Genomic DNA, 18,389 nt, shown 5'->3' with positions numbered 1-18,389 from the left:
ATGAACCTGAACCAAATAAACAAAAGGAACAAAACATGATATTTCCAGCCATGTTGCCGAAATCAAACGGGTACTCATCAAACAATCGTTAAATGGTTTTATAAATCAATATTTAGGAATGTGAAATTATCCCGTACGAATAGAAAACAAATAAGGATGGATTTATTGTGGATTCTAAAAGTATAAATATATATATTCCGTTTTGAAGATACATACATAGTCATGTACAGATCGAAGGGATCTAGTGGTAGCACGTTTATATGATAGTTTGATGTTTTTTTCACTTTATGGTTTATTCTTAACATTCGCTCGTCACAACTGAATCTCTTTCCCTTGTTCTCCGTGCGAAAGATCAATTACTTTAGCAAACTTTATTTACCAACATTTTCCTTAAACGTGAGTATGATTATTTATTTTATGATGTTAATGTCCGGTTTTACTTCTATTAGTCTTTTTGTTTCGCTAATTCCTGCACGATTATGTGGTACAGAATGGCGCAAGCAACACTGCGATATGATGCTGTGTACTTTGTGATCATCCGAATAATCCTCCAAATAACACTGATGTTGCGAATTAGCGTTAGCATGTTTTTTTCTGAGTTGGATTTGCGCATACATGATTACGAGAGAATTTTTTGATTCGTTGATATAAACTTCATAACTAGGTAATTCACACCAGCATGTTAAGATTTTAACAAAAGATACCAGGTTTTTATCACAAAGACTGACACAATTTGAGTTTATAACGACTAACTTTTTTTTTCAAATATCGAAATGCAATGACGGGAATTTCAACGGATTAACAAAATGGTGTTAGTTAAATGAGAATGGCATTATTTTAATAAAATTATTTTAAGGCATGGATGATTCTAAAAAACAATGTTTCAGTTAAATAATTTATATTTCGACTGGAAACTGCCATAAATTGTTTTGTGTATTGGATAACTTGTTTCGAGTGCGGACGAAACAAAATATAAAAGACAGAACAAGTCTATAAAATTTTAACAATTAGAAAGACATTAATAAAATGTAGCCAAATAGTAAATTAATCAGGATTCGCTGGATACGGGAAATCAAATAAAACTTAGTTTTACAGTATGGTATATAAAACGGTTGCTTTTGCTAAAAAACTTCTCAGTTCCCAATAAGAGAAACAATAGTGAGCCTCCCAGTATACTTTATCTCCGCACGTAACTGGTGGGCCTTGGCAGTCCACTTCGGGCCATCGGCGGTCGTAGATTCGATGGTGGACGTAAACCGGAAGGCTTTGCTAGTCCACTGGAAGTTTGCGCCATCGATTTGACTGGATTTACTGTTGTTTGATGAGGATCAATATTATTGGTCTTCTGTGCTAAACTTATTCCACTATTCATGTTGACACTGCTACTAATGTCTTCAATACTATTGGTCGCGCAGTTTTGTACATTGTTAGCGATATTCTGACTATCTACACGGTACAAGCTTCCTCTAGAGCTAGCCGATGACGATGATAAACTCTGTACGGGGAAACAAATATAAAACCCACATGAAGTACCATCGACTATCTGATACATTTTATGAGAGTTTTACTAGCAGATTGAACGTTTAACAAATTATTCAAAACAGAAACGTCCATTCATTGGAATCTACTTACATTAATCGATTCAGTGTCCGAGTCAACGTTTTTCCTATGCGAACTGTAACTAAAGTAGCCGGAGGAGGGTCGTACTAATCCAAGCCGTGAGGCTGTTTTCGGTGCCCGCATATGCACACCCGATAGCTGTGAAATTAAGCGAGTGATGTTATTTGAGACCATGATTGGACGTCAACAAATCATAAAGATGAAAGATTTGAGGGTAGGATTCGATACGTCTAAATAATAGCGAAATAGAACTGAAACTCAACATACTTTGGCTTAAATGAACTATCTCATTAATAACAACACAAACTAAAACGTACATTAGATGTGGTAGTAATACTGCTTGAATTCAGCTCGTTGCTGCGGGTAGGAATTTCTGGCACAGTACTTTTCATTGTCGCTGCAATGGGCCGCACCAGGGAACTGGCACGTGGTGTTCGCAGATTCAACTGCAACTTTGAAGTGTTATTTTTTAGCTACAAAAACAACGTCAATGTAAGTTAGTGATGCGCAATGTTAATTAAATGTCTCACAGATATTCCAACAAATAATGGACAAAGATGAACGTCTATTTATTCAACATGGTTCATTTTGATGGTAACAATGTTCTATGGTGGTAAATTTCTTAAAATGTAACTGGATTAATTTACACAAATGCGTTAATCGTAATCGTTAATATGAACAATAGTTTCCGAAATAATGGTCACTACACTTTTCATTCAAACATTCAACAAAAATAATAACCAATACTATGAATGAGAATATGATATTTCACTGTAGAGCAATTCCATGCCGAATCAGCCGGCCGCTGATTCAACCCTCTCCATTTGGTTCCAAATATGGAAACTACCTAAAATAACAATTTTCATTATTAGCTCTTTCAAAAAATCAACCGTAATTTAAATTGGTAATATTCAATTTAAATTACGATTGATTTTTTGAAAGGGCTTCGAATTTCATGCCACCACGCAACGTAGTGGGTGTCATTTAAGCAACTTTGAATATTTGAAATATTCAAAGAATTACAAATTTTGGAAAAAACGCAAAAAAAAAATTCTTCATTTTTTTACAAAATTTTGTAACTCAAAAACTATAATACCTTCGAACTTTTAGTCAAAGAATTAAATGTATTACTATAATTTTCATAAAAAATACCAAAATTTTCTTTTTTAATTGCACTGGAAAAACATTTAAAAAATAATAAAATAAAATGAAATTATGTTTTCTCAAAAACGCATTCTTTTCAATTCCCAAAAAAATACATGAACTACAATTACAATTTCCAACAAATCATCCATACATCGGAAGAGGAGCCAAAAAAGCAAAAAATCAGCAAAAAAAAGTTTTCCAACAACTTTTTTCATGCTTTCTTTGAAAAACAATTACAACTAATTCTAATTTTGTTCAAAGTCAAGATAGCGATAATATACATTATAACAAATCTATTTTTTTAATTTTTCGAAAAGGATTTTCTCGTAAAATAATCTTTTGATGTTTGAATTATTTGAATGTTGCAGCGGATAACAAATATTACTACAGGTCGGACTCGATTATCCGGGGTATTGATTTTTCTCCGGATAACTCCGGATAATCGAATCAAAACAATTTTTTTCTTTATTTGTTTTTTTGCATGTATTTTTCGTTTTTTGAAAATAAAAAAGAAATTTGATTTTTGATTCAGCTCCTCAAAGTCAGAAAACACCTTTCTCACATGAAAAAAAAATTATTTATCCAGATTCTCTCAGGAGGTGATAGACGATCATATTTGATGAAAAAAATCCTCCTACGCATATGTTCGAATTTCAACAATGACAGAGTTACAGAACTTTTTTTTTGTTTCGGACTCTGTTGCTTCATACTGGCTCTACACTAAAAAGTACTCTACGGAAGACGATTCTGATGCTTTCATTTGAAAGATGAGAAAATTTAGTACGGGATATAGTAGTGGAACAACTAAATTAGTGAATTTTAATAACATTTTGGGAGTGAGACACCTAAAAGTTAATAATTTTTAATGTGTTATTATAAATTTTATCCCGAAAATTTATATTAAACTAGATTGTTTCTATCAATTAAAATGAAGTTCTTCAACCGCTTCACAATTTGTTCTTTGACGCACAACTTCTATCTTTTTTAAATTTGGCTGCAATATCGACATAAACAATTCCTGGTGAAAATTCAAGCAAAATTTTCAAAAATCACGTTTTTTACCCCACTGTACATGTAATAGCCACTTAAACTTCCCCTTAACGTTGAAAGGTCACATTTCTTCATGAAATAATCTATATTTGAAATATAAAAAAAATATTTGTTTTCCAAACTGAATATAATCGAGTCCAAAATTGTATATAATCGAATCACATATAATCGAGTCCGACCTGTACTAAATTCTATTAGTCAAATCATTTCATTTGATACCAATATTGAGGGGATTGCTAAAAATACATAGTCGACCATTTTGTGGCGGCGACCTTTTCGAATTTATGTTGTTCTTAGTGTAGTGTATTCTCTAAATCAAGCCATTCAGCCATTTTTTAGCGGCGGCCAAATTGAATTTTTCAAGATCATGGAATACGCAGTTTTATAATGACAGTAGAATTAAATGTATGTTCCAAATTTCAGATCAATTACTCAACAGGAACGGGGTCAATTTTCTATTAATGTGGTACAACCCAACAAACATTCAAAAATACATAGAAACAGGTCAAGCTGAATGAAACCATTCAAAAAGTAATTAGTTGTTTGGGAACTGCGGCCATCTTGAAATTGGATTTTTCATTATCTGCTATGTTCTACTAATCGAAAACTTTATTTTGATACATTTTTGGGCATTTTTCATAAATAACTGTGTTCTACTAGGGAAGCCTTTTCATTTGATACCCATATTGATGGGGTTATGAGAAAAAAGGTAATCCGCCATTTTGTAGTGGCCGACATCTTTGATTTGCATTTTTCATGAATAACTGTGCTCTACTAGTCAAGCCCTTTCGTTTGATACCCATATTGATGGGGTTCTGAGAAAATATGTAATCCGCCATTTTGTAGTGGCCGCCATCTTGGATTTGCAATTTTTATAAATAACTGCATTCTACTAATCAAGCCCTTTCATTTGATATCCATATTGATGGGGTTGTGAAAAAAAATATAAATTACGCCATCGTGCGGTGGCGGCCATTTTGGATTTGCATTTTTCATAAATAACTGTGTTCTACTAGTCAAGCCCTTTCATTTGATACCTATATTGATGGGGTTCTAAGAAAATATGAAATCCGCCATTTTGTAGTGGCCGCCATCTTTGATTTGCATTTTTCATGAATAACCGTGCTCTACTAGTCAAGCCCTTTCGTTTGATACCCATATTTATGGGGTTCTGAGAAAATATGTAATCCGCCATTTTGTAGTGGCCGCCATCTTGGATTTGCAATTTTCATAAATAACTGCATTCTACTAGTCAAGCCCTTTTATTTGATACCCATATTAGCTATTCAATATAGAATTATTATACAAATTATTCAAACTTTCCGAAAATCAAAAATAAAATACTCAAAAAAAAAATCAAAAATACTTTACATTTTAGAGGCGAATGAACTGCAAAGTTTAAAGCCTCTCAAAAACAAAGAATTGAATTGAATTGTATTTTACAAATTCGTAATTTTATTACTTTATAAACTTGTAATTTTTTGTCCACCATTTTTTCATATTGATCTACTTTGCAATAAGTAATATTTGTTATGCGCTGCAACAGTTCAAACATTCAAACATCAAAAGATTGTTTTATGAGGAAATCCTTCCTGAAAAAACTAGAGATTTGTTTTAATGTGTTTTTTTACACAACCTTATACCGTGAACATTAATCACATCACTCAATCAATTCAAGCATTGCAGTCGAAAATTGTGTACTCTTTTAGGAAAAATTACTTCTAGGTTAAAAAGACATACACATTCAAAACGACCAAAAGTTGAAAATTTTCTGTAAATTTTGTTTTAAAAATTACTGTATCTCAGAAGCGGTAGCATTTAGCGAAATTTTTCCGCCAACGTTTTTGACTGGAAATTATGCGTACTTTCAAAAATTAGGATCTGAAAACAATTTTAATATTAATGAAATTAACATTATATTCCAATTTTCAAAGATCCAACTTTTTTTTTTAAAAACTATAATTGTTTTGTCCATTATTTCTCCATTTTGGCACACTGTGCAATAACCTCATTAGTTGTCCGCTACAATATTTGATGTAGTATATAAATAGAATCAAAAACACATTTTTTGAGAAAATTGAGTTCTAAGTATATTTGAAATAAAATAAAAGTATAACATGTTTTTTCCAACAGTGCATATTTTCTCCATATAGCTGAAACAACGCGGAAGACACCAATCGGACTGCCCGTTTCTGAGTTATATTTTTTTGAAAATTTTCTAAAAAAAAAATGCTAGAGAAAAATGGATAACCGATGATGTAAATTGTCCTTGGTCAAAAAAATTGGTCAAAAAGAATGCGTCTGCAAAATTCGAGCCAAATCAGAAAATACAAAACTTCATAACCAGGGATGCCAGGTGTTTGTTTCAAATATATTAACACGGCCAAAAACGAACAAAAAAAAGAATAAATTATGACTCAATTATTGAGATTTGTTTTTATAAAACAATTTCTTCTACTACTTTTTCTACTGATTTTTATTTTTAATGTAATGCTGTTCAATCAACGTACCTAGATGTTTCGAAGTTCATCTCCCTCGTAACATTCTTGTGTGTAAATTCTCGCGTTTGACAGGTACTTTACGTGTTACTAAATAGAAAGAAGTTTTCAGAATATGTCAATCGCGATAATTTACACACTAAAATGTAACAAGTTAAACATTTATAGTAATTTTTTTAAAGAAAACATGAAAAAGTCGTTGTTTGAAAAACAACATTATAAATAATAATCAGTAGAAAAACATTATTTTATAAAAAAATCTCAATAATTGAGTCATAATTTATTCTTTTTTGTTCATTTTTGGCCGTGTTAATATATTTGAAACAAACACCTGGCATCCCTGGTTATGAAGTTCAATGTTTACATTTGGTTGTGATGTTTGAAGAATGCCCATTTAAAAATCTGTACAAAATTCAAATTACTTAAATTGAAATTAAATTTTATGGTTGCAGTTAAAAACATACATTGCTTATGCAATTCTAGTTTTGCCATGAAATAATTTCTGAAGATGAAAATGAAAAGCTATACCGATGCTTTAAATCAACACATCAAACCAAACCAAACGACGATTCGACTGATTCTTCAGCGAGCGGGCCGAACGGTCGATTTAGATGAACTACTCGTCTGTTTCTAGTCGAGCTCGGCTTCTGGATTATGGAAACAAACGAGACGAGCGCTCGTCTTCTCGTCTCATTTTCTGGAATAGAGCCCTATAAGGGCTATTCCACATGAGCAAGAAGTATAGGTGAAGCAGTTGGTGGAATTTGCGAGCGTAGTGTGCGTGATAGCATGCGCTGCCATAGCTACTTTTCGCACCGTGACGTCAATATTTGTGTTTATGTTAAATTGCCTTCCACATCCATGTAAAAACGCTATTTTCAGTATGTTTCTTTTTAATAAAAAACTATTTTTTTTATGTAGGACTAAGTCTTACATTAAGGATGCCAAATCAGAAAAGAGGTCACGTTTTTATGGAATAAAGTTAACGTTAGTAACTATTTTTGCTGCGAACGATTTGCATACCAATCGAATCGGAAATTTTCTAAGATTTATTTGATATGCTATACATTACAACTCCATAGTCTGTATATGGTTTAAATTGATGAAAATTGGAAGCATTCCCATTCCCCCACACATTTGTTCTGTTCATTTATATGCTTTCCCGAACAGAGCTGTCAATAACGGGCAACTTATGCTGCCGCTAGAAAAAAACAACGAAGGCGGATAGCGAAAAGAGAATATTTGCGAAACAAAATGCAAAGTAAGTAAGCTATCGCTAGCGTATAATTATTACATCTCCTCTGAGGAAAATTCTCAGAATCTTTCTGACCCCGAAACAACAAAGGTCGCTTATTCTGCTCATTTTATGTTTTATGTTTCCCCTCGAGCTGTAGCGAATATTTCGCTTGAAGTGCATCTGGTATTGCAATCAATACAACCATCCGAGCCATGGCAAAGCAGGTGAAAAAAGAGAAGAGCGCAAATGATTCTAGCCATCAGTGTTTGACTTTGTGTGTGTGGCTTGTTTTCGTTGCGTGAAACATTGAACTTGTTAATTTCCTGTACATGTGAAAAGCACACCTTCGATACTTTTGGTTGCCATTTGTAATTGCTCTCGTTGCTGCAACTGTGTGCATCTGCTAGACGCGTGTTTGATGCTCGTTGATTGGTGATGCACGGAAGATGCCTCTCGTTAAATACTCAATGCAATGCGGGCATTGATATAAAGAAACAAATTGCGACATATGATCGATTAGTGTATTGTTCTCGCAAAGGCAAGAAAGAATCGTTGCTTCTCGAGTAGGTTCTACAAAACGACGCAAGCCTCTAAACCTTTTCAGGGTCCCGGAACTTTTTACTAAAGAGTTATTTGCGAAATTTCGATGTATTTGCAAATGATATCCGAAATGATAAACCAACAAATAAAAAAAAAGATTGCGTAATCCTACTTGCTAAGCGGTCGTGTCTCGGATACAACCCCGAGATTTTTTTTGAATTCCCGCTAAGTTTGAGTATAATCTAATAGCGAATTCGTTTTTAAAACTGAGTCAGTGCCAAACTGACTCTGTAATAAAAAAACGTTTTCAGTTTCACGAATGCGGTGTTTTGTTGGTGTGCGTTATATAGTCTGATTTGTTTATATTCGCGACGATAAATGTACAGTGTCGACGTCTAATGGCGATATTAATGCTTGGGAGGTAAATTATTCTCTATCAGATCAGCAGGGCCAAGTGCAGTGTAAAAATATAAAAGTTTGAATGAATGTTTTCACTTCATATTGTTTTATTACTTAAAACATGTAGTTCTGACACTTACTTAACCATTTGTCGATGCATTTCCTGGTTTTTCCACAAATAATTACTATTATAATATAAAATCATCATTAGCCACAGTTTTCGTTCAATATGTTTCTGTGATATCGAAAAAAAAACCTCTTATTTCATCACATGAAATAAATATTCGATACATTAAAGTAAATTTTCATTTATAATTTTGATTTTGAAAGCAGGTTTATTCCATCTGAATATCCATCATTATTTTCGCCTCCCAATGAAAGCACACGTAGCTTAATGCCGTCTGCTCGAATATACTTTCAAAATCAGAATCCGAATTGGATTACGATTCCAATAATACAAAAGCAAAAGCAGCAGGTTTTTCATCTTCATAGTTTTTATTTTTAGATTTTCCAAAATATACTCGGAACTTGACAGTTCGGTATAGTTGTATTGGTGAACCCGAGTGCCAACCCGTGAAACATCTCAGTGCGAAACTAACAGCTTTCGGGGCGAACCAGTGCGACACTGAGTGCGAAACTGACTGAATAAAAAAACGTTTTGACAGCAGTTAGTGCGGCACTGAGGTTGAAACTGAACAAAAACGAATTCGCTATAAGGAAGAGGAGACAGCTCGTGTTTGTTGTGATCAGCGCGAACCAGTCACGGAGAACCAAGGGGAAGTATTGAAATCTGTAGAAAATTTTAACATGACATTTTTTTTCAAGACTTTTTAAGTAGAAATAATTTTGACGTCGGACTACGTCTTTTATTTCTATACTGGGGTGTAAGTTCAAAGTTTCGAGAATAAGAGCGTTACATTGGAGAAACAATATTCTGAGCATTTATACCTCTTTGCCGGTTGAGTGAAATAGTATGATAATCGCTTCATTCGAAAGATAAAATTACTAAATCCTCAAAAAATCGCGGCATTCGAAAACGTTGAATGCATAGAGATCAGCAGCGGCTTCAAAAAAAAATTGTAAGGGGTTGTACAGTAATCGTTCGCTAACTGGTTCTGGTTTAACTGGTCTGCTTTTAAACTGGGCGAACGTTAACTGGTCCTTGGACCAACTAAAAAGCAGAATTTCGTAAACAATCGACGCCATATTCAAATGGAATATTTGCTGTGAGGGGCATTCGAATTTAATTTGAAATGTAATGAAAATTAACATTATTTTCGCATGACAAAAACAGAACGGAAATTGCAGAAAACATAATTTCCTCAAATTATATTTCATACCTGTTGTCGCACTCAATGCGAAACATCGATTGGAATCCCATTGCTTATCCAATTTCATGGCCAACGCGAATCAAACAATTAATTGAAGTTCCCCTCGATTTCATTTGACGTTTAACATGCCCGACCAGTTAAAACGCGAATGTCGGTAACTGGTCTTCCCTTTTCGCCCAGTTAGTGAATGTTTACTGTATCTAGAACTCGACCGCATATTTTCGACGTGGAACTATGCAATTATATTATGCAATTCACTTGTTTACCACTTCGAATATTATTTTAGAATGCATCGAAATTTTTGTAATAGATTGTGTAATAGATTATCTTCTTCGGATTTCCCCAGGCACATTGATTTTGAGGTCCGTATTAGAGAAACACAGCTCGGTGGGAACAAAAATACCCCCGACTTGCATGTATATTTGCAGAGCGGATTTCCACAGGTATATCGATTTTGAAGTTTGTCGTCTTTTTTTTTAAACTAGGGCGTTTAAATAACGCTTGTCATTTTACAGTTATTCAATTGTTCATCTCATGAAAAATAATATTTTATTAATTGTGATAGACGCGTAGAAATATTTCATATCAATTGATGCAAACATTTTTCCGATCTGTTAAGAAATGTTCGAGTTATAAGTATTCGAAATACGGGTAGGGTTAGCACACAAATCGGCAGAACAAATGTATGGGAAAAAAAGTTCTTCCAGGTTTCACGAATTTAAACCGTTTAAGGGTTAGCGAATTGTAATGTGTAGCATATCCAACAAATCTTAGAAAATTTCCGACTCGATTGGTATGCAAGTCATGAGAATTCGTTCACAGTGAAAATAGTTATTAACGTTAACTTTATTTCATAAAAACGTGACCTGTTTTCTGATTTGGCACCCTTCCTGGAAGATGTAGTTCTACGTCAAAACTACCATCACCACACATCATGTACAACACGATAGATTTTGTTGAGTTTTCAGCAAATCAAATACAGTTCTTTTCAGAAATTCAAATTGCTTAGAAGCGGAAGATTTTATCAAATACTGCGATCATTTACATTCTTTTTTTGTAATTTCTTCGATCAAGTGCGATCAACGTAAAATTAAATTTTTCGAGAACTTATTAGGGCTACAATGAATCTTGAGAAAGACATTTCATTCTCGCTCGACACTCGCAAAAACAATGTTCACTCAACAATTTCAAAGTGAGCACATCATTTACGTAGACTGATTGGAAATGACAGATATTTTGTCTATTGCATCTGTGGAAAATCAATGTTGACTATTTTCATTGGTGGATTTACTTTTATTTTATGTATTTCACATTCCATCGAAGAGTATCTAATCATCGCCCACATTGCAAAAATCGATTCTTGCAGCAATAAATCAACCTGGTACCGGTGAAATTGCATATTGGGGTGAAATTTGTTGCTCCTGCCACATCGCCTCACCTGGTACCTCGTCTTCGCTGTACCGAATCAAATGGAATTGCACTGAATCGTAAAAAACAAACACTAACCGAAACTGCCCAATCAAAACTTGAAAAGGTGGGTCGAGGACATAACCGGAGAAAATTAGGACTACGCCAAGGATTGTCAAAAATATAAATATTGTTTTGTTTTCGTTTGTTCGAATTTTGGTCAAGTTATTCCACTACAGAAAAACAAGCTGTACATACGTAGTGGATTGTTTGGCTTCTTATTCACATTCATATTTCATTTCATTTATAATTAGAATTAGTTGTATTTTTTCAAAGAAAGTAGGAAGGGGAGGTAGTTTGGAGATTTAAGAGTTTCTAATTGAGGTGCTCGTTCCAATTTGAGTTTGCTATAGAATCCGATATATGAGGTTCTGACCTATCTTCCACATTGTCAAATACAGCTGGAAATGAGTTTGCAGCTAAGTTATGACCAAAAGAGATAGTCGATATAGAGAAATCGATGAAATCACTTACACACCTTTCATTCTAAGCCCCTCATTTGAAAAATAATTTTTTCAGCCCCTCAACTTATAAATACCAATAACGCCTAAAAATACACGATAACAATATAACAGAGACACCCACAGTCTATGAGTAAACGAGTTACGATTTTGCGCGTGAGTACAGGAAGGGTTAAGTAGCTTCCATCATATGTACCAAGTTTCAGTAAAATCGAAGAGGGTTGCGTCAAAATTTGGTTTGTCATGGAATTGCTCTTTATAATCAAAATTTCAAGAATATTTTGTGGAATGACATGCAATACATTTGTTTCATTACCAGATGTGATCTAAACTAATTATCATAATTATCGAATGTTAAATCAACTTACCTCAGTATTGCTATTATTGTGCGATAGCTTCTGTGCGGACAACCCGAGTGGTGCCGGAATCTTGTAAAGATTACTGTTGGAGCCGCCAAGATTGCTTTGATTGTAATACAGATTATGGTGAGACTTTGATTTGGTACCCATGGGTGATTTCAAGTTTGATTGTACCAAATTTCCGCTTGCGCCTTTCCCGATAGCACTGCCATTACTCCCAAAGCCCAATTTCCCCCCCAGTGAGACCCTCTGTTGTTGTGACAGTGGCTGTTGATAGTTAGGCCGATCGTTCTCTAAATTATCGGTAGAACACGATTTTGCCGCCAGCGGAAGGGATAAATCTTTTCTAGAGAGACTGAGTCCACCTTCGGGTGCACCAAAATAGCGTGGCTTCGATAACGATCGCAATTTGTTTCCTGGCTTAGGGATGTCCTGTGGTCTCTTGAAAACCATTTCCTCAGTCTTACTCTGATCTACGTTATGAGTGGTGGATGGTCTCATTTCGTTTGGTGAATTGTAATCCACACGGCTGAAGGCACTCGTTACCACTGTTGGCGAACCGGGAATCTCTTCTTCCACTGGAAGAGAAGTCGATTCAACTGGACAGTCTTCCGTTTCTCCGGGATCCTGCACAACAACCATTCCCTCTTCTCGCCTCTTATTAATACGAATAGTTTTAAATCTATCGCGATTCTTTTTATCACAGCTTCCTACCTCGGAAGCAGTAGGAAGTGGATCCATGCCGTCCAACGTTTTCGACTCATTCGTTTCGTTCTGTTCCGGTTCTTGTGGTGGAGTCTCCGCACATATCGATAGCTGTTGCTGTTGCTGAGGAGACAAAGTTAGGTGGACGTCTTCGTTATACCTGCTTCTACGATTTAATAATCGTTCACTGCCGCCAGAAGATGACATACTTTTGTTCATCGACTCCATTAGTTTATTGTCAAATAGTGATGCAGAGGAGTCATTCATTTCTACCCTTTTCTTGAAATCCTCCTGTTGCTTTTCAGAATTGATACGTGAATGGCGTTTTTTGATATTATCCAGCGACTGGCGCATCTTCACACTGTCCACTGAACGTTTTACATCTGTTATTGAGTTCAACATTTCGTCAAAGTCTACGCCGTTGTGTTCGCTTTCAAGGATGGACTTCTCGAAGTCTTCAAAATGTTGCAAGGATATTCGTTTCTCGTTATCCAACAAGTGCAATCCATTGCTACTACCAGTCTTACAGTTTGGAGTGGGTGGAAGTTTACGAAATTCGACATCGAATTCATCAGTCTCCGTGTAATTAACAATTTCTTTTTCTAGATTTCTACTTCGCCTCGAAACTTCCGATTTCCTACTTGAGCTTGAAGTTATCGGGGAAATATTGATCTCATACTGGGATATATCACTCACACGCTTCGCTTTAGGCACTTGCACGAACGGTGTAGATTGAACAGCGAGAGCCGCATCACCATTCCTCAATCTTTCCGCTGTAAACTCTAATGTTCCATTCAGTGTACGATTGCTCATAGCTCCAAAATATTCCGGACTGTCTAGATTCCCTTCAAACGTTCGATTATTTGGTTTTTCGAATGTTCGTTCGGTATCAGGAATTCCTGGGGACACTTTCTCGCAATAATCGTAAGTGTGATTGAGCTGTTTCTCCGCTCCATTTACTTTCGCAGTTCGGTTGAGTGAAAAAGTACCATTACATTCATTCGGAACACCATAAGTACCATCTAAATGCACTCCAGCTTTTAAGCTTTCGATAGTTTGATTACTCGGCAATGGTTCATCGACATCTACATTTGGTAATGCTTTGTATGTGCCATTCAGACTAGATTTAGGCTTCCGATACGTATCGAAATCACGCTTCCTCTCAAATGTCCTGTTCATTTTTTCCTTAACAACAGGTGCCGCTTCTGTCGAATCCATTTCGAAAGTTTCGTTCCCCAGTACCACCGTTGCATCCAGCACACTTCCTTCGGGACATTTCGTGACACTTTCCAATGAATTTTGCATTGTGCTGAAGCCTGACAGACTTTCTTCGATACCGTTCAGATCGGTTTTCGATATCGCACTGTCTTTCGTGAGTGTGTTATCATCGAAACACGACAAATGCTCCAACAGTTTGCGATCTCGCCTCACATCGGATAGTTTGTAACCATTGTAATTGCTTTGTGAGCTCAGCATGTCCTCCGTGCCACTCGTGTTCAATAGGTAGCTGACGTTGGTAAAGTCTCCGCTTGTAATCAGGCTGTTACCCATTTTTTCGTTCACTGAAAACTCCATCGAGGCCATTATCGATCCCGGTGGTGAAACATCATTCAGCCAGCTCCTCTGCATTATTTGACTCGTGCTGTGGGTTCCTCCGCTGGAGGCAAGCGTAACCGGCCCGCCAATTTGGAGGTTCAACAGTGGTGAGGCCACCTTCATGGGAAGCTAGTGGAAAAAGATTGAATGTAAAATTAATAAAACATTTGATGCCACGCAGTTACCTCTTGTCCGACAGTTACCGGATTGGCGCAAATACCGGGACTGTTCAACGTGGATTCAAATTTCTTTTTCGGCCTGGTAAATGTCCTCGTGTCGATGTTTTTCAAGCCTGCAAAAGTAAATTGATTTAATAACTTAACCTTACGACAAGACGATTTTCGGATTTCTTCTGAGTTTTTAGTTCATCCAGAAGAAAAATCAAAATAAATAATAATTCTGCCATAAAAATTATTTCTAGAGAGTATTCTGACTGATAATTAAGATATAACTAATGTATAACTAATGTTGTGTATGACTGTCCGTTATTATCGGTATTTATTCGTTGATATATTAGATATCCGCCTATGCTTGTGATCGTGTCGTTGGTGAAATCTTTAGGAAACCGCTTTGTACATATAACATCTGCCATGGCCCTAAAAGTTTCAGATCACCGCATGGGCTATGAACTATGCTTCTGGTAGCAGTATCGAACAGTCATTCTTGTCCCGGAATCCGACTGATTTGAAACTCGATCTAATTTCATAATTCGATCGAAATCGAATTTACCGTCTTAAGTCCGTTCGACTCAAATTCAATCGTTCTAGGCAAATGGGGCCTTGTCGTAAAATAAACGTCAGAATAATTCATCAGTATTCGCAATTCGCAATTTACTCTCTATCAGAGAGTAAACCCTAACCCTAACTTTACTATTTTTCTATGAATTTCCATACATTTCCACCAAAACTTTATCCATTATCAGACACAATTTTCGTTCAAGTTTTTTCCCCACTTGCAGAGAATAGGTTACCTTTCTACATAGAACACTTATTTGGAGGAGATCTGGCGTAGTAGAAACACCCGTACCTCTGACGCTAATGGTCACGAGTTCAATTCTCACTTCTGACATTCTTCCAAAAATGGCAGTAAAAGTGACGAACAACCAGCCAAAATTCACCCGAATATTCATTACCATTTTCGCTTTACAGAAATGGAACACGGAGCTGTAATGTCATGGCAAAGCAATGCATTTTAGCCTGGCAATAGAAGATAATGTGTCCGCTTTACTCATGATAGCGTTTCGCAAGGTAATGTATATTTCCTCACGCCGCTTTTATTGATTGTGTCGTAGGAATCGCAGTTGTGCATGTGTGTCAACGATGAATTCCAGATTATTGTTTTTTCTTCGAATCACAATTTCTCGCGTCACTATACAATCGCCTACTATTATTCCAGCAACGCCTATACATTGAATCTGCACACGTGCTCTCCTCTCCAGCTGGTGTTTTATCAGAATAGATTACAATATCGTGAATGTCATTTTGTAATTCGAGCAAGTGTGTTTTGAAGTACAGGTCGGACTCGATTATCCGGAGTATTAATTTTTTTTTCACTCCGGATAATCGAATCATAAAAAAACGATTTTTCTCTCGGTAAACGTAGTATAATTATGATTTGCACTTATTTATTAAATGGTTTTATCTAGCTTAGACCCGTTTGTATGTTTGTGACTTTGTAACTTTGTCTGTAGCGCAGTACCACATTAATAGAAATTTAACCCCCTTCCTGCTGACCGTTTGATCTGAAATTTGAAACACATCTTATCTCTGGTGTCATTATAAAACTGCGTATTCCATGCTCTTGAAAATCCAAGATGGCGGCCGATACAAAATGGCGGATTACATATTTTCTCAGAACCCCATCAATATGTATATCCACTGAAAGGGATTGACTAGTAGAACACAGTTATTTATTAAAAATGCAAATCCAAAATGGCCGCCTCCAAAAAATGGCGCCATATTTTATTTTTTTTCAAAACTTCATCAATATGGGTATCAAATGAAAATGTTCGACTAGCAGAACATAGCAGATCATGAAAAATCCAAATCCAAGATGGCTGCAGTCCTCAAACAACTAAATACTTTTTAAATGGTTTCATTCAGCTTGACCTGTTTGTATGCATGTTTGAATGTTTGTAGGGTTGTCCCATATTAATAGAAAATTGACCCCGTTCCTGTTGACTGATTGATCTCAAATTTGGAAGACACCTTTAATTCTACTGTCATTATAAAAGTGCGTATTCCAATTTTGCCACCGCTAAAAAAATGACGGAATGGCTTGACTTGGAAAACACAAAACATAATAAACAACATAAATTCTAAAAGGTCGCTGCCACTAAAAGGCCGGTTATGTATTTTTGCAATCCCCTCAATATCGGTATCAAATGACATTCATTATTTGACTAATAGAATACAGTACATCATGAAAATGTTCCGAAGAAAATTAGGTGGCCATTTTGGATTTGCATTTTTCATAAATAACTGTGTTCTATTAGTCAAGCCCTTTCATTTGATAACCATATTGATGGGGTTGTAAAGAAATATACAGGGTTTTCCAACTTTAAATTCCGACAGTGAATTGAAATAAAACACACTTAGAATTCGAATTTCGATGAAACTTTTATTTCAAATTAAAGTTTGGTTTATGCCATTATGTGTGAAATACAACATCATTCAAATGTCCACCTAGGGCTTCCTCGCACACCTTGATCCGGAACAGGTAATTTTCGATGACTTTTCGGCACATATGGGGCGGTATCTCGGTCATAACTTCACGAATGTTGTCTTTCAAATGTTCAAGAGTTTGCGGAGAGTTGGCATAGACACGGTCTTTCGCATAACCCCACAAAAAAAGGTCTAGCAGGTTCAAATCGCATGATCTGGACGGCCAATTGGCATCACCAAAACGCGAAATTATGCGTCCCTCAAATTTCGTTCGCAATATGGCCATGTTCGGTCGTGTTGTGTGGCACGTGACGCCGTCCTGTCATCCGTATCCATATCTTCAATTTGTGGCAAAAAAATCGGTTAACATGCGGCCATAGCGCTCACCATTCAAAGTTACCGTCTCGCCGTCCTCATTTTCAAAGAAATACGGCCCGATGACTCCACCAGACCATAATGCGCACCAAACAGTGACTTTTGGCGGATGCAATGGCCTCTCAACAATCACGTGTGGATTTTCTGAGCCCCATATACGGAAATTTTGGGTGTTCACATAGCCACCGAGCCCGAAATGTGCCTCATCGCTGAAGAAAACTTGATGCGAAAATTCAGCATTTTGCTGCTGTTATTCGTTCACCCAATCGACGTATGCCCGACGCATTCCATGGTCACCACGCTCTAATTTTTGTACCAGTTTGACTTTATATGGATGTAGGTGCAAGTGTTTGACAAGCCCAATTGCTGAGCACGCCGTGGAATCGAAACATTCGGGTCATCCTCCACACTGGCAGCAACAGCAGCAATATTTTCGGCCGAACGCACATTACGATGATGCACAGGTTTCACAATATCCGCTACGGATCCAGTTTGTTCGAATTTACGCACTATATTAGCGATTGTGTGCTCTGTAGGCCGTCCATGACGACCAAAATCCGTCCGTAATGCTCGAAAAACATTTGCCGGTTTTTCATCATTTTTATAGTATAATTTAACAAAACTAACACGTTGTGCGATGCTAAAACGATCCATATTGTGAAATGGCAGATATTCAACTAACGATATGACGCTTTGGTTGACAGCTATGTCAAACGGTTGTCAGCGCAGGGCTGTATACTTTCGGAAGCCCGAAATGGAAAACCCTGTATATGGCGCCATCTTGTGGTGGCGGCCGTTTTGAATTTGCATTTTTCATGAATAACTGTGTTCTACTAGTCAATTCCTTTCATTTGATATCCATATTGATGGAGTTCTGAGAAAATATGTAATCCACCATTTTGTAGTGGCCGCCATCTTGGATTCGCATTTTTCATAAATAAA

General features: G+C 36.2%; 1 protein-coding gene across 8 annotated transcripts in view; it reads right to left on the bottom strand.

Annotated features, from left to right (window-relative positions):
• Positions 1-161: 161 nt before the first annotated feature.
• The window catches only part of LOC129765901 (uncharacterized), a 65,877-nt gene continuing 47,649 nt past the window's right edge, over positions 162-18,389 (bottom strand). For 6 of the 8 annotated variants that reach the window (XM_055766341.1, XM_055766340.1, XM_055766345.1 and 3 more), the window contains exons 4-8: positions 14,595-14,701; positions 12,118-14,538; positions 1,938-2,093; positions 1,633-1,758; positions 162-1,495 (exon numbers count right to left, since the gene is read on the bottom strand). In XM_055766341.1, coding sequence (XP_055622316.1) covers positions 1,178-1,495; positions 1,633-1,758; positions 1,938-2,093; positions 12,118-14,538; positions 14,595-14,701 — 3,128 coding nt within the window. In that variant the 3' untranslated portion in view covers positions 162-1,177. The remainder of the gene's footprint in view (positions 1,496-1,632; positions 1,759-1,937; positions 2,094-12,117; positions 14,539-14,594; positions 14,702-18,389) is intronic. The other 2 variants (XM_055766347.1, XM_055766346.1) reach the window with 2 other exon arrangements.

The sequence above is a fragment of the Toxorhynchites rutilus genome, chromosome 2, assembly GCF_029784135.1.
Source record: "Toxorhynchites rutilus septentrionalis strain SRP chromosome 2, ASM2978413v1, whole genome shotgun sequence".
Lineage (NCBI taxonomy): Eukaryota > Metazoa > Arthropoda > Insecta > Diptera > Culicidae > Toxorhynchites > Toxorhynchites rutilus.
The sequence above is the reverse complement of the archived record's forward strand: the minus strand, read 5'-3'. Positions and strand labels throughout refer to the sequence as shown.